Source organism: Camarhynchus parvulus, chromosome 25 (genome assembly GCF_901933205.1).
Source record: "Camarhynchus parvulus chromosome 25, STF_HiC, whole genome shotgun sequence".
In the NCBI taxonomy this organism is placed as follows: Eukaryota; Metazoa; Chordata; class Aves; order Passeriformes; family Thraupidae; genus Camarhynchus; species Camarhynchus parvulus.
In genome coordinates, this window is record NC_044595.1 from 3,065,537 (window position 1) to 3,085,555 (window position 20,019).

Below are 20,019 nucleotides of genomic sequence, written 5' to 3' on the forward strand. Positions count from 1 at the left end.
CGCTGTAAGTATCTTCTGCTTTTGGGTTGGGGATTTTTTTTTTTTTTTTTTTTTTTCTGTTTTGTTTTGTGGGGTTTGGTTTGATTTGGTTTTTTGGGGTTTTATTTTTGTTTTTTTCTATGCAGTCCAGATCTTGTATTTTTCAGTTCCACCTGATCCCTTCAGCTGCAGCCCCAAGCGGGGATTTACTGAAGAGAATAAAGATCACAAAGTGATGTGTGTATTTTTTCCACCTTCTCAGCCTCGTTCCCTATTTTTGGTGCAGGGGGTTGGGTGTTCCTGGGCAGTGGGGGCAGCGCTTCCCCCACCCCTCCCCAGCTTCTTGCTGGTGTTTTTGTCCCCTCTGTTTGTGGATTTTTCCTTTTCCCAGCTGCAAGGCTGGGCAGCAAGATGCCAGCACAGGGATAATGAGACCCTTTTCTGAGACCCTCACCCTTCATTTCTGCTTCCTACTGCTCTCTGCCTTGTGTCCGCACTGCTCTGGTGCTGCTGCTCCTCCCTTTGGGGGTTCAGGGGTGCTCTCCCCAGCCCCTCGTCCCCACCGGGCAGTCCGGGAGGGTTCTCACAGTCACGGGGGCGGGCAGTGAGACACGGGCAGCAGTGCTCGGTCCTGCAGTGCCCGCCGAGCTTCCCCTCGCTGCCGGTAAGGGGCCGGGGCACAGCTGGAGCCCTCCGGGGCCGCGTAGGGCTGAGGGGGAGCGGCGGGGCCGGGCTGGGCTCCGGAGCTCGGCTGGGGGAGCGCGGACGCCGCTACCGGAGCCCAGGACCCCGCCAGCCCGCACCGCCCCCACGGGGCCCGGGCACTGCCCGGGGTGGCTCGGCGAACAGCGGGGCGCGCGGGGCTGGGCCGGTCACACCGGGGCGGCTCTCAGGGGTCTGGGTCAGTCACACCGGGGCGGTTCCGGCCCGTGCGGCTCTCGGGGCCCAGGCCGGTCACACCGGGGCGGTTCCGGCCCGTGCGGCTCTCGGGGCCCAGGCCGGTCACACCGGGACGGTTCCGGCCCGTGCGGCTCTCGGGGCCCAGGCCGGTCACACCGGGGCGGTTCCGGCCCGTGCGGCTCTCGGGGCCCAGGCCGGTCACACCGGGGCGGTTCCGGCCCGTGCGGCTCTCGGGGCCCGGGAGGACACGGGCCGGCCGCGCAGCCGCAGCGCCTCGCGACAGCCGGCGGCGCTTTACGGCCGCGGCGTTTGGCGGCAGCGCGACCCTGACGGGACGGGGTAGCGGGACCCAGCGGGACCCGGAGCGCGATGAGCTTCTACGACGTGTTCCGCGGCTTCTTCGGCTTCCCGGGACGGTGCAGGTGACCGGGACCCCGCCCGTCCCCCGGGTGCCCCCCGCCTCGCCCGCACCTGCCCCTCTGTCAACCGCCCGTTGCCGCACCGGCCCCGGCCCTCCCCCGTTTGCTCCGGGCTGTCCGGTCTCTCACTGCCGCCGTCCCGCAGACCCCGGGACCCGCTGTTCGGCGGCGCGGCGTGGGACGAGGAGGAGGATGAGGAGGACGATGGCGGCCCGTCCATGTCGCAGCCCCCCCAGGACTTCGGTTTCGGATTCAGCCCTGGCTCCTCCCGCGGTGCCTTCGAGGAGCTCTTCCGGGACATGGGCGAGCTCCTTGGCGTCCTGGGGGGGTTCTGGGCCGAGCCCCAGCAGCCTTTCGGTGGGTACGGGAAGGGCTGAGCGAGACACTGAGGGCTGCTCAGAGCCCCTCGGCCTGACCGACGCCTTTGTGCTGCCCAGAGCCCGCCCTGCCCGGCCCCGGGGAAGGCAGCGCAAGGCGAGCGCTGCGGGACTCGATGCTGAAGCAGCCGGAGAGTCCCCTGGCCAGCGCGGCCCCGGAGAGCTCCGGCGATCTGGCCCGGCCATGGAGACCCTTCTTAGGGGTGGGTGAGGGGTCTGGGCTCTGCCTCCCGCAGCGGCAGCCGGCTCTGTGCCGGTGCGGTGCTGCCCCAGTGTTGTGCTTTGCTTCCCATCACTGCCGTCAGCGGTGCGTGCCTTTGTCTTGCAGCTGGAAGATGCTCCCCGGGCTCCTCCCGGCCTCAAGGAAGACCAAGGTGGGTGCTGGGAGCAGGGGCTGAGGGGCCTCTGCCCTCCCTGCTCCAGCCGCCTGTGCTGCCACAGCCTCCGGGGCGTGTCCCCGCGCTGCGGCCACCACCTTCCCTCTCCCCCCAGACCTGGACTCCCAGGTCTCCTCCGCTGGGCTGGGCACCATCCTGAGACCCAACGAGCCCAGGTCCCACTCTTACTTCCAGAGCGTCTCTGTCACCACAGTGACTCTCCCTGACGGGGTGAGTGTTCCTGCGGGTGCAGCAGGGCTGGGGGAGGCCTGGGGACACTGTCCCCGTGGTTTGGGGGTCTCTCAGGGCTCGGTGCTGTGCGCAGGGGGTGGAGGAGCGCCGCACCGTGCAGGACAGCCAGGGCCGCCGGGAGACCACGGTGACGAGGCGGAGAGGGGACCAGGCCTTCATCAGCACCACCAGGGAGCACGGGCAGAGCAAGGACTACCGCGAGGAGGTGCTCAACATGGATGACCGTGAGTGGAGCTCTGGGGAGGGCACAGACAGTGGATGGCAGCCCCACTGAGGGAGTTCTCTCTGCCCTCGCAGGGGAGCTGGCACAGTTTGCTGGCACGTGGCCACAGCAGGAAGAGCTTCCTGCTGCCAACCTGGGCCCCTCATCTGTGCTGGGCAGCTTCCTCCGACGCTGGTTCTCGAGCTGGTAGCTGTGTCCAGTCCTGACTGAGCAGCCCACGTGTGTGACAGGTGCAGGCTGAGGGGACCCTGGGCTTGTCAGGCCTGTCAGAGCAGGCAGTGGGCAGCAGCCTCTTCTCACCACCTGTTTTTGTTGTAGATGGGTCAGATCTTGCAGGGAGGTGGTGCCTGGGCTGGAGGCTGTCCACCTTCTGCAGCGCTGCACAGCCACAGGGAGCCCTGTGGGGGTCAAGTGTATGTGTGTACAGAGCAATAAAGTCTATTTATGCTAAATGGTGACCTTCCATGCTCCTTCAGACTGCAATCTCATGTGTTTGGAGGCAGATTCCCCCTGTCCACCAGAATTACTCTGGGGGCTGCTTCGGGGGTTCAGGTGATTGCCAGGCTCCTGTGCCTGCACTGTTCCCTTCTTACCTCCCTCTCCCATTTCCCTGCCCCATACTGTGCTAATGCCTCCCCTGGGCCACTCTTGAGGGCCTGGCCCAGCCTGGAGGCCTTTCCAGGATCTCTTTATTAGTGTTGACTGCAGCTTTCCAGGATCTCTTTATTAGTGTTGACTGCATCTGTGGCTTGGGCAGGGATAAAGGAGGTTCCTGGCCAGGCAATACCTGTGCCTGCTCACCTGAGCAAGGTCTTGGCTCCCCACGGCCACTTGGGGCTCAGGGTGTTCCTACCTGGCCTTGCCCTGCTGGGGTGCATCATTGTCACACGGTGTCGCCGGCCACACACAGGACTCTGGTCGCTGCCAGGCGTCTCCCGTGGTGCAGCCGTGATTGGTTTAAAGTCTGCACATAATCACCCACCTGGCTGTGGGGCTCATAAAACCTGCTGCAAATTAGACATCTACACCACTCTCACCGCCGCCAGCACTGCCACTGCTGCCTCTGCCCAGCTGGCACCATGGGCACCATTTCTTTCTTGACAAGAGCCCAGCGGCTGCTCCGCATCCGGAACCAGCTGCTGAGGGAGTGCCTGGCTGAGGTGCTGGCCACCTTCGTGATGATGGTAAGCAGGGCACGCGGCTGGCTTGGGGCTGGGGGGTGCCATGTGTGTGTGACAGGGCTGATGGTGTCGTGGTGACAGGTGCCAGGGGTCCCTGGGGACTGTGACAGGGCTGATGGTGTCGTGGTGGCAGGTGCCAGGGGTCCCTGGGGCTCTGCTGCTTGCCCCTTGGGGTTGGAAGGGTTTGGGGCTGCGCCACACTCAAATGTGCAACTCGGCACGGCCTGTCCTCCCCCTTGGACCCTGTTCCCACAGCATGGTCCACCCTGTGCCATGGCTCCGGTGCAATCAGGGTGTGGTGCTGGGTAGTGTGTGTGCCTTGATACCTCCTGCCTCAGAGCAGGCAAAGGTTGGGGCTCTGGTGCTGTTCTTAGCCTTTGGGCTACATCCCATGATGGCAAATGGTGTCCCTGGACTATGTTGTGGCACCTCTTCCCCAACAATTTATTTAATTGGTATAATTTGGTTACTTTGCCATCAAAACCACAAGTGAGGGTAGTAACCACCTCCCTGCCAGTCCCTGTCTGGTGTCCAAGTATTGGGGAGTAAAACCAGGGGGGCAGCACCAGCATAGCCCTCACCTTGGTGCCCTGCAGTATCAGTGCTGGGAGGGTCTCAGCACGAGGCCACCAGGGCTGAGGTGGGGCTCCCTCTTCTCCAGACAATCACCCTGGCCAGTGCTGCACAGAAGATTGCCTTCTTTGAGACCAAGGGGAATCTCATCACCAGCTACCTGGGAGGTGCCCTGGGTGTCATGGCAGGCATCTACACAGCAGGGGGAATCTCTGGTGAGACAGAGGAAGGGGTCCCAGCTCTTGCTGTCCCCTGGCTCTGAATCCCCCAGGACCCTCCACTGCCAGCCTTTCTCCCTACTCCATTGCAGGGGCTCACATGAACCCAGCGTTCTCCTTAGCCATGTGCCTGACAGAGCAGTTCCCCTGGTGGAAGTTTCCCATCTTTGTGGTTGTGCAGACCTTGGGATCTTTCATATCTGCTGGAGCTGTTTACATCCTCTACTATGGTATGGGGGAGCAGCACAGGACAAGGGAACTCCATGGTGATGCTGGGGAGGCCAGGTTTATGTACATGCTCTGCCTCTGCCCCCAGATGCCATCTGGCACCATAGCAATGGGACCCTTACTGTCACTGGCCCCCAGGAAACTGCCTCCATCTTTGCCACTTACCCTGCTGACTTTGTGTCTATTGGCAACGGCTTCTTGGACCAGGTGGGTGCCACTGTCAGCTCCCCCAGCCCCCTCAGTCCCCGCGGTGCTGAGCTGCTGTGCTGTCCTTGCAGGTGATCGGCACAGGTGTGCTGATAATTGTTGTCATGGGCCTCATGGACCCCCGCAACAAGCCTGTCCCCAAGGGCCTGGAACCAGTGGTTGTGGCTCTCTTGGTGCTCTCCATCGAGTGTTCCATGGGGGCCAACTGTGGCTGCCCCCTGAACCCTGCACGGGACATCGGGCCCCGGCTCTTCACCTATCTGGCAGGTTGGGGCCCAGAGGTCTTCAGGTGGGTAGAGGGAAGGGGGTGAGGTGGGGGTGGCAGGGATGATGCCAACCCTACCCTGTCCCATCTTCAGCAGGGGCAATGGTTGGTGGTGGGTGCCACTGGTGGCACCGCTGCTGGGGGCCGCCGTGGGCACGTACCTGTACCTGCTCTTCGTGGCTTTCCACTACCCGGAGGAGAAGAGCGAAGTCCTGGCAGAGCAGGGCTCCATCGTTCTGGTCAACACCGCCATCAGCAGCGCAGACATTGGGAGGTCACCCAAGGAAAGGGACTCTGGGGAGACAGAGCCTGCCGGGTATCCCCCACCACACAGCCCAGCAGCACAGTCTCCCCCACAGTTGCTATCACACCATTAAAAGAGTCCTGAGAGCACGGGGTGTCTTGTCTATGGACATGGAGGTGCAGGGATGCGGAGGAAGGCCAGCCAGGCCTGGCTGCAGGGGACCCCAGCCTGGGGGACACGAGCTGCTGGTGTGGGGTTGGAGAGCACGGGGTGTCTTCTCTGTGGACATGAGGGTGCAGGGACGTGGAGGAAGGCCAGCCAGGCCTGGCTGCAGGGGGACACGAGCTGCTGGTGTGGGGCTCCCCCATGTGATGCGGGGATGTCCCCGGGACCCCAGCCCTGCCCCCGGTAAACCGCGGGGCTGTCTCTGCCCTCCCCCGGACTCACAGGGCTCCCCGGGAGCCGCCCCGCTGGCCAGGCCGCCGCCGGGGCCGCACTCTCGGCCGCGCTCCGCCGCTTCCCCGCGCCCCCCACCTCACTTCCGCCGCCGACCGGCGCCGCCGCGGCCATGGGGAGCTGAGGCGGCTGCAGAGGCAGCGGCCCCGGCCCAGCCCGGCCGCCCGCCCGCTCCCCATGGGCTGCGGGGCCGCGGGACATGGAGCGGTGCGCGGCTCGCCGAGCCCCGGGTAAGCGGGGCCGCGCTGGGCCCGGGAGAGGCCCGGGGGAAGCCCGGGGGAAGCCCGGGTGGGTCCCGGGCGGGCCCCGGTGCGGCGTTGCCTCAGTAACGCGGTGGGGCGGGAGGGCCGGGCCGGCAGCGGCAGCTCGGGCCGGGGCCGTGCCCCGGGCATGGCCGAGGGGTGGCAGCGGCTCCGCGACCCCGGCGGGGCGGTGGGTGCGGGGTGGGTGCGGCGGAGGAGCAGAAATAGGGCCGGGAGTGCAGAGATGGGGATGCAGCTAAGCGGGGCTGGGAGTGCAGAGTGTAGGGATCCAGGAATGAAGCAAAGCAGGGCTGAGGGAGCAGAGGTGTCCTCTGGGGGTGCAGTGTCTGGGCTGGAAGGGCCCGGTGACCTCAGGGTGCTGAGCTCGGGGAGCAGGGAGATGCAGAATCTGTGGCTTTGGGAGTACAGGTAAGTAGAGCTGGGGGTCTCAAACTGCAGGCTTGAGGGGAGGAGGGAGATGCAGAATCTGGGGCTCTGGGAGTACAGGTAAGTAGAGCTGGGGGTCTTGCACTGCCGGCTTGGGGGGATCTGGGGATGCAGAATTTGGGGGTGGAGGTACAGTTAAGCAAGGTTGGGGTTCAAGGTGGGCAGGGGTACAGGTGCTGGCATGGGGGAGCACAAGACACATAACACAGCTGGGGAGACTCCCTGATCCCTGCCTTCTGGGATTCTGGGACTAGCCTGGCTCTCAGGATGGAGAGGAGATTGGGGTGTCAGGGTTCAGGGTTTTGGGGCTGTCTGGCTGCAGATACCAGGGTGTCGGGGTGCATGGGGGTGACAGGGCGCTGTGTTGTAGAGGAAGAGCGTCGAGTGCGAGCCAACGCGCGGGAGTACAACGAGAAGTTCCAGTACGCAGTGAGTGAGGGGGGCTGAACCCCTTCCCGGGCTCCTCGGGCAGGTCTGTGGGGCTGGGGTCTGAATCACCCACACCTCGGGGGGGGGGTGGGAGGGAGGCACTATGACTACAAAATAGATGTTTGTCCCTGAAAAAATGGTGCTGATGACATGAATGCCAATATAGCTGTGGGGCCGGCCAGGCACCGTGCTCTCCATGTGGAGGATTCAGCCCGCCCATCCTTGGCCAAGGCCTAGAAACCTCCGGCTCTGCCCAGATCCCAGCCCGGTCCCACATCCCAGGGTGGATCATGGAGCAGCTTCTGAAGGTGCCAAGGGAGGGCAGTGCTCACCTTGACCTCCCCTCACGCTGGAGGTTATCCTTGGCTGCTCCAGAGCTGGCTGCAGAGAGGGGAGAAGGGGGTCTGGGTTGGGGTCACCCTTGTGGGGGCCAGGTGCTGCTGTTGGAGGAGGCTGGTCCCAGGGTACCAGCTGGTGACTGAGCCTGAGGAACTGGCTTCCCAAGGAAGCTGCAGAGGTAGCACAGGAGCAGGAGCCTGACCCCCCAAAAGAGCATGGTGAGCCACAGCCCCTGCCCTCCAGAGTGATCTCATCTTGGGGGGTTATGGGGCCTCGGCAGCCTGTAAACCCCTTCTTGTCCCATCTGTCCCTAGAGCAACTGCATCAAGACCTCCAAGTACAACATTGTCACCTTCCTGCCTGTCAACCTCTTCGAGCAGTTCCAGGAAGTGGCCAACACCTATTTCCTCTTCCTCCTCATCCTGCAGGTGAGTGCAGTCCTTCCCTGCCTGGACATACAGGAGGGCTCCAAGTAGTGCCATACTTTGTGAGTCGGGAGGTTTGGCACCCTCGAGCAGGGGCAGTATGGGCCTGGGGCTGGCTGGTTCCTGTGTAATTTCCTGTTCCCTGTCCCCAGCTGATTCCTCAGATTTCTTCACTCTCCTGGTTTACCACCATCGTGCCTTTGGTTCTTGTCTTAACCATCACAGCTGTCAAAGATGCCACCGATGACTACGTGAGTGGTTCCCCCTGTGCCCCTCTGCCCACTGGGCAGGGGTTAGGATGCTGTGCAGGGGTGCAGTGTCTGGGGCCGTGGCATTTGAGATGCTGGGGGAGCACAGGACCCCATCCCCAAGAGGCTGATACTGCTGTCTCTTCCCCCTGCTCCCAGTTCCGCCATAAAAGCGACAACCAGGTGAACAACCGGCAGTCTCAGGTCCTGATCGGTGGAGTGTGAGTGTCACGGGCACAGAGCAGTGCAGAGGGAGCCAGGGACCCTGTGGGATGTTGCAGTGGGCAGGGCAGGGCTCCTGCCTGACTGCAGTTTGCTGTCCCCTCTGCAGCCTTCGGCAGGAGCAGTGGATGAACGTCCGTGTTGGAGACATCATCAAGTTGGAGAACAACCAGTTTGTGGCGGTGAGTGCGGCCGTGAGACAAGCGTGGTTCCAGCAGGGTGGTTGGCACACAGGGACCATGGAAGGGTGTGGTGCCACTTCCACTTTGCTTTTGTGCTCCTCTGTCACTGCCCAGGGTGGGGACATTAGGGACTTCCAACGTGGAAGTTGCATTTAGGTTGGAGAGTTGGGGCCATAGTGGAGCCATGTTTTGAACTCTGAGGATCTGGGCACTTGGAGCGATGGTGCAAAGGACACATGGGGTTAGGGATGGCCTGTGCAGATGCTCCAGGGAGTTCCATGGACATCCAAAGGCCAGGAGCTTCCCTGGGGAAAGCATGGGGGAGCCCCAGTGTTGGCACAACCCTTCACAAGTCTCTCCCAGCAGGCTGACCTCCTCCTCCTCTCCAGCAGCGAACCCCATGGGTTATGCTACATAGAGACTGCAGAGCTGGATGGGTAGGTGTCCCTGCTCGCCTTGGGGGGCCAGGGGAGGCAAGAGGTGGGAGTGAGGGTGGGCTGCAGGCAGGGCAGGAGCACCTGCAAAGGCTTTCCCTGCCAGGCTGTCTCTAACCCATGTGGTGCCTTCCTGCCTGCAGAGAGACCAACATGAAGGTGCGTCAGGCCATCCCCGTCACCGCAGAGCTTGGGGACACCAGCCAGCTGGCTTGCTTTGATGGTGAGTGCTTGTGCCCAGCCCTCTGCCACGGGGCAGCCCCCCACCCTCCTTCCTCTGTCACCCTTGGTAGACAAGGACACCAGGCACGTGGCACTGTCGTTCTGTGGCTCGAAGCGGATCTCTGGAGAGCCAGGGATGGTGCTGGGAGCACTGGGATGGAGCTGGCCCTATGAAGAGGGCAAGTCCCAGCTGAGCCATACTGTGCACCCAGGTGAGGTGATCTGTGAACCCCCCAACAACAAGCTGGACAAGTTTGGTGGGACACTGTACTGGAAGGAGAACAAGTACCCCCTGAGCAACCAGAACATGCTGCTGCGGGGCTGCGTCCTGCGCAACACTGAGTGGTGCTTTGGCCTCGTCATCTTTGCAGGTGGGCTGAGGCAGCAGCTGCTGCTGTGCTGCACACAGGGGAGGGAAAGACACCCCCTGATGCCTTCTTGCTCCCCAGGACCTGACACAAAACTGATGCAGAACAGCGGCCGGACCAAATTTAAGCGGACGAGCATCGACCGGCTGATGAACACGCTGGTGCTCTGGGTATGCAGAAGGGAGATCCTGGGAGCCCTGCCTCTGACCCAGTCAGGGCTCTTATGTAATGTTCTTTCCCCAGATCTTTGGGTTCCTGGTGTGCATGGGAGTGATCCTGGCCATTGGCAATGCCATCTGGGAGCACGAGGTGGGCGTCTGCTTCCAGATCTACTTGCCCTGGGACGAGGGGGTGCACAGTGCCTTCTTCTCTGGCTTCCTCTCCTTCTGGTCATACATCATCATCCTCAACACTGTGGTGCCCATCTCGCTCTATGTGAGGTAGGGCAAGGGGCAGAGGGGCTGGGCAGGGGGTGTATGAGAAATTAGGGGTGCCCTCTGGGGATGGGAGACAGGGATGGAGATCCACAGGCAGAACGGTGTGTTCTGTGGGTGGGTGTGGGCTACTCTCTTGGTGACAGGCCATGTCTGCCTTCAGGGACACCCCATGACCTAAGGACCCCACAGGTCCCTCAGGGCCCCCCTGGCTGTGTCTGGCTGCTCGTCTCTCCCTGCCCTGGCTGCACGCTGGCTATTTTGCTCTGCCCTCCTGCAGCTCCCAGGCTCCTGCACTGTCCCCTTCTCTCTCTCTTTTAATTTCTCTCTCTTTTCGTTCCCCAGCATGGGTTCTGTCACCCTTAGCCCCGAGGTAAGAATGTGTCACCTCCACCCCTCCCACTCATTGCTGTCTGCCCTGTGGGCTTGGGAGGGGTTCAGGGTTTGTAGGTGTGTGAGATGCTTGGGGAGCCCCATGGGCTTCCCCCTGGGTGCCTTGCCTTGATCCCCAGCCCTGGCTTAGCGGTGGCTGTCAGCAGGAATGGGTTGCAGGCCTGCCCTGGGAAGGGGGTGGAGGCTAGCAAGCCATGGGGGGCACCCGGGGTGCTGGAGTGCCCAGGGCACTGAGGGTCTGGGGTGGGCATGTGTGTGCCTGTCGCTGGCTCAGCAGAGCGTGCTGCCCTGCCCCAGTGACACCCAGCTGTCCTCCCTGCAGCGTTGAGGTGATCCGGCTTGGGCACAGCTACTTCATCAACTGGGACAAGAAGATGTACTGTGCCAAGCGCCGGACACCAGCTGAGGCCCGCACCACCACCCTCAACGAGGAGCTGGGGCAGGTGGAGTACATCTTCTCTGACAAGACTGGCACCCTCACCCAGAATATCATGGTCTTCAGCAAGTGCTCTGTGAATGGGCACAGCTATGGTGAGCGGCAGATGCCAGGATGGGGCTCCCCACCTCTGTTTGGGGCAGTCAGGGGACAAGGGGGCCTAGCAAGAGCGTTGTGGGGCAGCAGCAGCTGCCATGGTGTTTGGTCTCTGTTGTAGTTAACTCCATGCCCTGTTTTGCAGGTGATGTTCAGGACATGCTGGGTCACAAGGCAGAGCTGGGAGAGGTGAGGGTGCTGTCAGTTTGGTGCCTGCCCATGCTTAGTGCCATGGGGGGATAACCCCAACTTTGCCCCTGCAGAGGCCAGAGCCTGTAGACTTCTCCTTCAACCCGCTGGCAGACCCACGGTTCCAGTTCTGGGACCCCAGCCTGCTGGAAGCCGTCAAGCTGGGAGACCTCCACGTGCACGAGTTCTTCCGCCTGCTCTCGCTCTGTCACACCGTCATGTCCGAGGAGAAGAGTGAAGGTAGGCAGAGTGGGGCAGGGTCTGTCCCTGTGGGTCACAAACACTGTCACTGACCTCCATGCTGTCTGCAGGGGAGCTGTTGTACAAGGCACAGTCCCCAGATGAGGGAGCGCTGGTCACAGCAGCCAGAAACTTTGGCTTTGTGTTCCGGTCCCGCACGCCCAAGACCATCACGGTGCAGGAGCTGGGCCAGGCCATCACCTACCAGCTGCTGGCCATCCTGGACTTCAACAACATCCGCAAGCGCATGTCTGTCATCGGTGAGGTCCTGGGCACAGCACAGGGGCTGGGAGGGCCACGTGGGGCTGCAGCACGTGTGGCTCATTGTGGTGTGTCGGGGGACCAGTCCAGCGCTGATGGGGATGTGACTGTGGAGGCATCAGCAGCTTGATGGCTGGGGGTCAGAGCAGGAGCAGGATCTGCTCCTGCACCCCTGAGCAGGCACCTTTTCCCCTCCTCCCTGCAGTCCGCAGCCCTGAGGGCAAGATCCGGCTGTACTGCAAAGGTGCTGACACCATCCTGCTGGAGCGGCTGCACCCCCTCAACCAGGACCTGACCAGCATCACCACCGACCACCTCAATGTGCGTAGGACAGGGTCCTGCAGGCAGCGTGGGGAGGAAAGAGTGGCTGCCCAGGAGCCTGAGCTGGGCTTGTGCCCTGCCCTAGGAACACTGCTGGGGTCTGGGGACACACTCAAGGTCTCCAGCTCTGATGCTTGCAGGAGTACGCCGGCGAGGGGCTGCGGACACTGGTGCTGGCTTACAGAGACCTGGAGGAGAGCTACTACAAGGACTGGTCTGAGCGGCTGCACCGAGCTGGCAGTGCCCCTGAGGCCCGTGAGGATCACCTGGCTCGGCTCTACGATGAGGTGGAGCATGATATGATGGTAGGTGGGCTGGAGGCTGAGGCTGGTGGTGGCTGCGGGCAGCCCCTGCTGACCTCCCACCCATTTGGGTCCCCAAGCTGCTTGGAGCCACAGCCATCGAGGACAAACTGCAGCAGGGGGTCCCTGAAACCATTGCCATCCTGACGCTGGCCAACATCAAGATCTGGGTGCTGACAGGGGACAAGCAGGGTGAGGCGTGGCTGAGGTGCTGGCTGGAGATGAGGATGTTTGTGGGCTGGATTCCACCTGCCTGGGATCCCTACTGCTCTCTTTTGAATGGACTCTGGCTCAGCCCCTGGTTTCCTGTCCTCAGAAACAGCTGTGAACATTGGCTACTCCTGCAAGATGCTGACAGATGACATGACAGAGGTGTTTGTGGTCACAGGCCACACAGTGCTGGAGGTGCGAGAGGAGCTAAGGTGAGGGTTGGGGGGCAGAGGACACAGAGCAGTGCCAGTGTGGGGCACAGCTGCAGCTGGGGGAGCTGGAGCTATGGAAAGGCCTTGAGATGGAACCCTGTGCCCCCTCTCTCCTCAGGAAAGCCCGGGAGAAGATGATGGATGCGTCACGTTCTGTGTGCAATGGCTTCTCCTACCAGGAGAAACTCTCCTCCAAGCTTACCTCAGTGCTGGAAGCCATTGCGGGCGAATACGCCCTGGTCATCAACGGGCACAGCCTGGTAGGGCCCTGGGAGTGCCAGGCAGGACAAGGCCTGGCTGTGCACCATGATCCCAGCTGTCCCTTGCTCTCCTTGCAGGCCCATGCACTGGAGGCAGACATGGAGGTGGAATTCCTGGAGACAGCGTGTGCCTGCAAGGCTGTTATCTGCTGCCGTGTGACACCCCTGCAGAAAGCCCAGGTGGTGGAGCTGGTCAAGAAGTACAAGAAAGCCGTCACTTTGGCCATTGGGGATGGGGCCAACGATGTCAGCATGATCAAGAGTAAGGCCTGGGATCTGGGGGACCACAGGAGAAGACAGGCCACCCCCCTGCACCAGCCTGGGGCCCGTGGGAGCTTCTGTGCTCACCCCTCTGTGCCCCACAGGAACAAAGTGCCTGTGCTGGGGGTGCTGCTCTCCTCCCCTGTGCTCCTGGCAGCCCTCTCTTTACCTATCTCTCCTTCCCTCCACAGCTGCCCACATTGGGGTGGGCATCAGTGGGCAGGAAGGCATCCAGGCCGTGCTGGCCTCCGACTACTCCTTCTCCCAGTTCAAGTTCCTGCAGCGCCTGCTCCTGGTGCACGGGCGCTGGTCCTACCTGCGCATGTGCAAGTTTCTTTGCTACTTCTTCTATAAGAACTTCGCCTTCACCATGGTCCACTTCTGGTTTGGCTTCTTCTGTGGCTTCTCAGCACAGGTGGGTTGGCTTTTCTCACTGAGAGCTGGGGAGGGTTTTCCTGCAGGGCCCCTCGGCTCTGAAGCATGTTCAGGTCCATGGACTCCCCGTGGGGACTCATCCTGAGCCAGGAGGCACAGCCTGGCATCCAGCGTGCAGTGTGTGAGGAGCCTGTGGTCAGGGTGGGCAGTCCTGGGGGGCTGAGACAGCTCTCCTGTCCCTGCAGCTGTGGGCACAGGGACTCGGGGGCTGGCTGGGGCACAGGGTGGGCAGGTTTGTGCCCTGCTGAGTGCTCTGTTCCATACAGACAGTGTATGACCAGTACTTCATCACGCTGTACAACATTGTCTACACGTCGCTGCCTGTGCTCGCTATGGGTGTCTTTGACCAGGTATGGCGGGGGGTAGTGAGAGGTCCCTGGGTGTGTGAGGAGTCTGTACCCGCCCTGTGGGAAGAAGGGCTGCCTGGGTGCCTGAATCGGGCTGTCCTTGTCATTCCATGGGCTCTGGTGGAGGCTGCTCCCACCCAGGGCTAAAGGGAGGTGCCCATGCCCCCAGGATGTGCCGGAGCAGCGGAGCATGGAGTACCCCAAACTCTATGAGCCTGGGCAGCTGAACCTGCTCTTCAACAAGCGGGAGTTCTTCATCTGCATTGCCCAGGGCATCTACACCTCCATCCTCATGTTCTTCATCCCCTACGGTGTCTTCGCTGACGCCACCCGTGATGACGGTGCCCAGCTGGCCGACTACCAGTCCTTCGCCGTCACTGTGGCCACCTCCCTCGTGATTGTCGTCAGTGTGCAGGTAGGGATGTGGCTACTCAGCCCCAGACCCTCGGGGCACCTCAGGCATCCCCTGAGCCCTGTCTCTTCCTGCATCTCCCCCACCAGATCGGGTTAGACACAGGATTCTGGACGGCCATCAACCACTTCTTCATCTGGGGCAGCCTGGCCGCCTACTTCGCTATCCTCTTCACCATGCACAGCGACGGCCTCTTCCGGATGTTCCCCAACCAGTTCCGCTTTGTTGGTGAGTCCCTGTGTGTCCCATGCTCCCCACCCCAGCAGGAGCTGCCCTGGCCTGGCTCTCACTGGGTTCATTCTTTCCCCCAGGTAACGCACAGAACACGCTGGCCCAGCCCACGGTCTGGCTGACCATCGCCCTCACCGCCGTTGTCTGTATCGTGCCCGTTGTGGCCTTTCGCTTCCTTAAGCTGGACCTGAAACCAGAGCTCTCGGATACGGTGAGAGTGTGTGGCTGTAGGAGCAGTCACAGGGTCCCAGCCCTGAGGAGAGGGGGTTCCTCAGGGCCCTGAGCCTGTGCTGTGTCCTCAGGTTCGTTACACTCAGCTGGTACGGAAGAAGCAGAAGACACAGCACCGGTGCATGCGGCACGCAGGGCGCGCGGGCTCGCGCCGCTCTGGCTACGCCTTCTCCCATCAGGAGGGCTTTGGGGAGCTCATCATGTCTGGCAAGAACATGAGGCTTAGCTCCTTGGCACTGTCCAGCTTTGCCCCCCGCCCCAGCGCCAGCTGGATTGACACCCTGCGGAAGAAGAAGGGCGGCGAGGGCAGCAGCGCCGGCAGCCCCAGTGGTGCGGCTGACAAGACTCTCAGGGTGTGAGGCTGGAGGGGGTCACATCCCCTCCTGTGCAGCTGGGGGCTCCCCTCCTCTGCCCCTGGCCCTGAGAAGGGCAAAGCCCCTTGTCAGCAGGGTCTCGTGGTAGGAGCAGAGGTGATGTGGGGGCCAGTGCTGAGGTTTGGAGGAGTCTGGACTGTCGCCTTCTAGCCAAAAATACAGTCTGTCCCTCTCCAGGGAGGATGATGGATGGATGGATGGATGGATGGATGGATGGATGGATGGATGGATGGATGGATGGATGGATGGATGGATGGATGTCATCACATCAGCCCCCTCCCACTCCCCATTCACTCCTCCATCAGTATTCAATTCCACTGAGTGCAAATGCCCCGTCGCACATGAATGTATCGTACCAGAGGTGCAGGGCTGTGGGAGGACTGTGGCCTCTCTGTGGCCTTCACCCATGTGTCTTTTTTTTATATATAAACAAAAAAAAAAGGAAAAAAAATACCCCCCTCCTCCCCCAAAAAATAGCAACCAAAACAAACAAACAAAAAAAAAGGTAAGGAAAAACCTCTCCGTTTACAGAGCGACTCATTTCTTGGCTGGGTACAGGGAGAAGGGAGGAGGAAGGTCACCCTCCTCAGGGTTCCCCAGGACGGCGGGTGCTGGGTCGGAAAGGGGAAGTGCTCTGAACCACAGGGAGGCTGGGGTTTGGCGGCTGCCGTGATTCACTCCCACGCGTGGTCTTGCGCAACGCTCGGCCTCTGCTTCCTCCCTCCTCCTCCTCCTCTCCAGCTCCTGCGGGACCGCACTGCTGAAGTGTGGGTGGGCAATGGGGACCCTGGGGAGCCTCGGGGGCTGTTGGGCTCCCGGGGACGCGATACCAAAGAGGAGCTTGTTAAGACGGGTGTTGGCGAGGGCTGGAGGGGATTTGGGGGGGTTTTAGGGTTGTTTCGGTGGAGGGGCCGCGGATCGAGCTGGATAATTTATGGCACGTTTCTGTCTGGCCGAATGGTATCATTTTATGGTTCTTGAGGAAAAAAAAAAACAACCCCAAAACAGCTTTTTTTTTAATATATATAATTTAAAAAAAGAAAATGTTCTGAGGAGATCGTGCCGTGTCCGGGGAGGGGGAGGGCACGGCGGAGGTCCCGGGCAGCGGGGGCAGGGCCGGGGCGGTGCTGCCCGCCCGGCCCCGGGCGCACGTGCCGCTCCGCCCCTCGCCGCTTTCACAACCCCGCCGCCGCCGCCGCCGATGTTTTCCTACGCGGGACTGGGCGCATGGCGCGGCCGCCGGGGCCGCTTCTCCTCCTTCTCCTTCCTCTCCGCTTCCTCCTGCACCTCGCCGGGGCCGCGGGGCGGCCCTGCGGCCCCGCCGGTGAGTGCGACCGGCACCGGGCAGGGCGGGAGCTGGGCTGGCCCCGAGCCTCTGCCGGTACCTGGGCCTCGTGGGTCCGGGCACGGCCAGGGGACACATGGGGATCCGTGCCGGCCCCGCGGGAGCTCAGCTGGGCCCGGGAGGCGGGTAGGGGGTGGTACGGCACCCGTGGGGCGTGGGGGCTGTGTCCCGGTGCTGTGTCCCGGTGCTGTGTCGTGTCCCGGTGCTGTGTCCCGGGTGCTGAGGGTTGCTGGTTGCTGTGTTCCGGTGCTGCGTCCCGGGTGCTGCTGGGTGCTGTGTGCCTTCCCAGCAGCAGGAGCCGAAGGGAACAGCAGGTTCACACTGGCCGCTGACCTTTGGAAGGAGCCGGGAGCGCTGCCCAGGCCTGACCAGGGCCGGCAGCCAGCGCAGTCACTTAACCCCTCTGGCACTGGACCCAGGGACTCCCGGGACCGCCGGTCCCAGCGTGCCACCTTCCCCGAGCTGTGCTCCCCACCACCAGACCCCTCATAGCCCACAGTGTGAGGAGCCACTCTCCAGCTCAGTTCCCTGGCCCCCAGCAGTCACCAGACATGGGGAGCAGATGATTGTGTGCCTTCCATCTCCAGGGACACCCACCGTGCCTGGGGTCTCACCTGCATCGCCTACTCCCCTCTTGTTCCTCCAGGACTGCCACGGGACACGGTGTTGGGCCGCCTGGGAGCCAACATCACTCTGACCTGCCAGGACGAGGAGCCTGCAAACGGCTCGGTGCTGTGGCAGGTGGAGAAGCAGGGAGCAGCAGGGCAGCTGGCAGAGGGAAACATGCTGCTCCTGAGGCAGCTGCGCTACGAGGACTCAGGGCACTACAGCTGCTCCGTGGGGAGCCACCTGCTGCGCTCCCTGCGGCTGCTGGTGGCAGGTGGGTCCACGCTGGGGTGGGAATGTCCCTCTCAGCGTTGTCTGTGATGGCCCCTGTCCCCCAGCACCTCCCTGCCTTGCAGAGCCCCCTGAAACTCCCCAGGTGTCCTGCTACCGGCGGAGCCATGACAAGGATGTGCTGTGTGAGTGGCCACAGCAGAAGAAGCCATCCCCAGGGACACGGGCGATGCTCTGGGTGAGGAGGAGGTGAGTGCTGTGACTGCACCCACTATGGGCTGGGACCCCAATAGGACAGAGCATGTCCCTCTCCATGGACCTGGTGCCATCTGGGACCCTATGGCTCAGGCTGCTTGCCTCCCTGCAGACCCTTTCCCTAGCAGCTAGTGGTAGCTGGGAGTTCACAGCACAGGACGTGTTCCTTCCCCATGCCCCCATGTGCCCATGGCACAGAATGTATCCCTCCCCACAGACCCTTTTTCTAACACTGCTGGGGATTGTGAGCTGTTAGCATCTTTCCGTTGTCATATTCATGTAACGAGACTGATGCTGAAAAAATAAACAGCTCGAAGCACTTTCCATAGCAGCCCTGTCCCGTTCAAGGGGGCTGTCTGTAAATAGCCCCCTTGCTGGCGTTCCCCACAGCATGGGACATGTCCCCCACAGCTGCCCTGTGCCTAGAGCACGCTGCAGCCCCCCTGAGCTGTGACCTCACAGGTTTGTGGCTGAGAATGCCACAGAGCAGCGGTGCCGCTACTTCTCCAAGGCACGGAAGTTCCTGTGCCGGCTGAAGGTGCCACCTGGCACTGACGACACCAAAAGCCTCGTGGTGTCCACGTGCGTCAGCAACAGCGCCGGTGGCTCGGCTGGCAAAGACAAGATCATCACCCTCAGCAGTGTCTGTAAGTGCTGCCCCTGGCTGGGAGCTGGGATGGTGAGGGTGCAGAGCGAGGCCCTGAGCCCCCATTCCCCCCGCAGTGAGGCCAGACCCGCCAGTGAATGTGACGGTGCAGGCTCTGGAGAAGGCCCCGCAGCGGCTGCGGGTGAACTGGTCCTACCCCCCCTCCTGGGACCCCCGCTTCTACTGGCTCCGCTTCCAGGTCCGCTACCGCCCCGAGCCTTCCCCGACCTTCATGGAGGTGAGACCCCGCCTGCTGGCACGCCCCTTGTCCCTGGCCAGCCTGTCCCCAGCCCCGTGTCCCCTCCTCCAGGTGGATCAGGTGATGACAACTTGGCTCGATATCCGCGACGCGTGGCGCGGGACGAGGCACGTGGTGCAGGTGAGGGCCAAGGATGAGTTTGGCCACGGCACGTGGAGCGAGTGGAGCCAGGAGGCCGTGGGCACCCCCTGGACAGGTAAGAGGGGATTGTGGGGCCCTGGGACTGGGGGTTCAGCGTGGGCTCTCCCAGTCTCATACTCCCCCCTGTCTGTGCAGACCCTTGGGAGCTCACCTCTGAAATGGAGCCTTTCAGCTCACAGGTAACAATGGTCTCGGCCCTGGGAAGCATCACAGGCTCCTGAAGGGGTCTCCTGTCCCCATGTGGGACATGGGGACACCAGGGCATGAGGGCTGACCTGTCCCATTGTGCCCCCCCACCTTTTGCAGGTCCCCACGGAAGATGGCACCTATGGGGTGACACTGTCCCCCAGGCTCTTCGAGGAGGATGATGCTAATGGTGCTGGTGGTGAGGAAGGATTCCTGGGCTGGGGCTGGGGGAGAGGGACACCCAGTCCCTTATCCTCACAATGAGCCCACCCATTCTGTGCGTCAGGGTCTGTCATGGAATCCAGCACCCATCCTGTGGCATCCCCCTACGCCTTCCTGGTCACCGGGGGCAGTCTGCTCCTTGGCATCGCCCTCTTTGTTGGCATCGTGGTGAGGTGAGTGCCAGGGGGGCTGGCCCAGGGGGCTCTGTCTGCCCCCTCCCTGACCTGGAGCCTCTCTTCTCCCCTGCAGGTACAGGCAGATGTGGTGGACAAGTGGCCAGGAGACGACCAAGCCAGAGGGCGAGGGGCAGCACATGCTGGTCCCTCTGAGCCTACCCCCACCCACACTCAGTGACACCCCTCTGCTCTCACACCCTGCCCCCTCAGCCCCCGGAGTGCTCCACACAACTCAGGCAGATTATTCCTCCTCAGGGCAGTAGCCAGGGGCTGAATATGTTGGTAGGTGCTTGGGGGTTGGATGGGGGGGTCCCAAGGCTTCGATGTGGCTCTGGGATCAGTTCCCCCCCATTATCTGGTGGCTCTGTGGTTGGGACAAGCCTCTGAGGAGGAGAATCAGTGCCATCCCCCATGGGGAGCAGCTAGGAAAAACTCAGACTGGGTCCTGGGGGCACCCTCAGCACCAAGCTGGGATGGCCAGAGTGACAGCACTGGAAGCGTGGCTGCACCAGAGCTTGGGAGCTGGCCCAGGACCGAGTCTGGGGGTCCCACTGGGAAGGGCCTGGTCCCTACAGTGCCACAGGGATCGGGGAGGGAGGGCCTGGCTGGATCAGCCCCACACCTCTGCTGCAGCCCCCTTGGGGCTCCTTTTTAAAGCACACGTTGGGGAAACAGAGCAATGGGGCTCAAATAAATGCTTTGGATTTATACTGGAGTGGCTGCTGGGAGCGGGGTAGCAGAGGGGTCACTGCAGCCCCCCATTGCCTGGGAGAGGCTGCAGTGGGGCTGTACCCCCACTTCATTCACCTTGCTGTACTCTATGCCCCCCCCCATGTACCCCAGGCTGTGC

The 20,019-nt window shown here is 62.3% G+C and overlaps 4 protein-coding genes across 9 annotated transcripts; all 4 read left to right on the forward strand.

Annotated features, from left to right (window-relative positions):
• The first annotated feature begins 1,178 nt into the window (after positions 1-1,178).
• Positions 1,179-2,992, forward strand: HAX1 (HCLS1 associated protein X-1). Of its 2 annotated transcripts, none has more exons than XM_030965247.1 (8): positions 1,179-1,301; positions 1,444-1,655; positions 1,736-1,878; positions 2,004-2,049; positions 2,168-2,283; positions 2,378-2,528; positions 2,602-2,757; positions 2,846-2,992. In XM_030965247.1, exons 1-7 carry the CDS (start codon positions 1,249-1,251, stop codon positions 2,715-2,717), a joined length of 837 nt encoding a protein of 278 aa, XP_030821107.1. In that variant the 5' UTR covers positions 1,179-1,248; the 3' UTR covers positions 2,718-2,757; positions 2,846-2,992. The 2 variants fall into 2 exon arrangements, with proteins under 2 accessions (XP_030821107.1, XP_030821108.1); XM_030965248.1 differs by having other exon boundaries at positions 2,687-2,757; positions 2,846-2,984.
• A 291-nt stretch (positions 2,993-3,283) lies between these two features.
• On the forward strand, positions 3,284-5,576 carry AQP10 (aquaporin 10). Its single transcript, XM_030965164.1, has 6 exons — positions 3,284-3,711; positions 4,370-4,496; positions 4,592-4,729; positions 4,816-4,934; positions 5,006-5,223; positions 5,294-5,576. The coding sequence occupies exons 1-6, from the start codon at positions 3,607-3,609 to the stop codon at positions 5,574-5,576; spliced, it is 990 nt and encodes a 329-aa protein (XP_030821024.1). The 5' UTR covers positions 3,284-3,606.
• Positions 5,577-5,786: 210 nt separating this feature from the next.
• ATP8B2 (ATPase phospholipid transporting 8B2) lies at positions 5,787-15,603 on the forward strand. 4 transcript variants are annotated; one of them, XM_030965483.1, is made up of 27 exons: positions 5,787-6,129; positions 6,959-7,017; positions 7,671-7,784; positions 7,934-8,032; positions 8,189-8,250; positions 8,361-8,433; positions 8,797-8,870; positions 9,011-9,090; positions 9,302-9,460; positions 9,539-9,627; positions 9,701-9,897; positions 10,607-10,815; positions 10,962-11,005; positions 11,080-11,245; positions 11,317-11,505; positions 11,712-11,827; positions 11,968-12,132; positions 12,210-12,321; positions 12,446-12,551; positions 12,670-12,811; positions 12,890-13,073; positions 13,264-13,487; positions 13,774-13,857; positions 14,024-14,269; positions 14,356-14,494; positions 14,578-14,708; positions 14,800-15,603. In XM_030965483.1, exons 1-27 carry the CDS (start codon positions 6,099-6,101, stop codon positions 15,085-15,087), a joined length of 3,582 nt encoding a protein of 1,193 aa, XP_030821343.1. In that variant the 5' UTR covers positions 5,787-6,098; the 3' UTR covers positions 15,088-15,603. The 4 variants fall into 4 exon arrangements, with proteins under 4 accessions (XP_030821343.1, XP_030821344.1, XP_030821346.1 ...); XM_030965484.1 differs by having other exon boundaries at positions 5,788-6,129; positions 8,800-8,870; positions 14,800-15,602; XM_030965486.1 differs by lacking the exons at positions 5,787-6,129; positions 6,959-7,017 and adding an exon at positions 7,128-7,574 and having other exon boundaries at positions 8,800-8,870.
• A 692-nt stretch (positions 15,604-16,295) lies between these two features.
• On the forward strand, positions 16,296-19,832 carry IL6R (interleukin 6 receptor). 2 transcript variants are annotated; one of them, XM_030965366.1, is made up of 10 exons: positions 16,296-16,426; positions 17,094-17,327; positions 17,392-17,533; positions 18,002-18,186; positions 18,263-18,423; positions 18,496-18,640; positions 18,721-18,764; positions 18,892-18,970; positions 19,058-19,166; positions 19,243-19,832. In XM_030965366.1, exons 1-10 carry the CDS (start codon positions 16,330-16,332, stop codon positions 19,430-19,432), a joined length of 1,386 nt encoding a protein of 461 aa, XP_030821226.1. In that variant the 5' UTR covers positions 16,296-16,329; the 3' UTR covers positions 19,433-19,832. The 2 variants fall into 2 exon arrangements, with proteins under 2 accessions (XP_030821226.1, XP_030821227.1); XM_030965367.1 differs by having other exon boundaries at positions 17,410-17,533.
• The last annotated feature ends 187 nt before the right edge of the window (positions 19,833-20,019 follow it).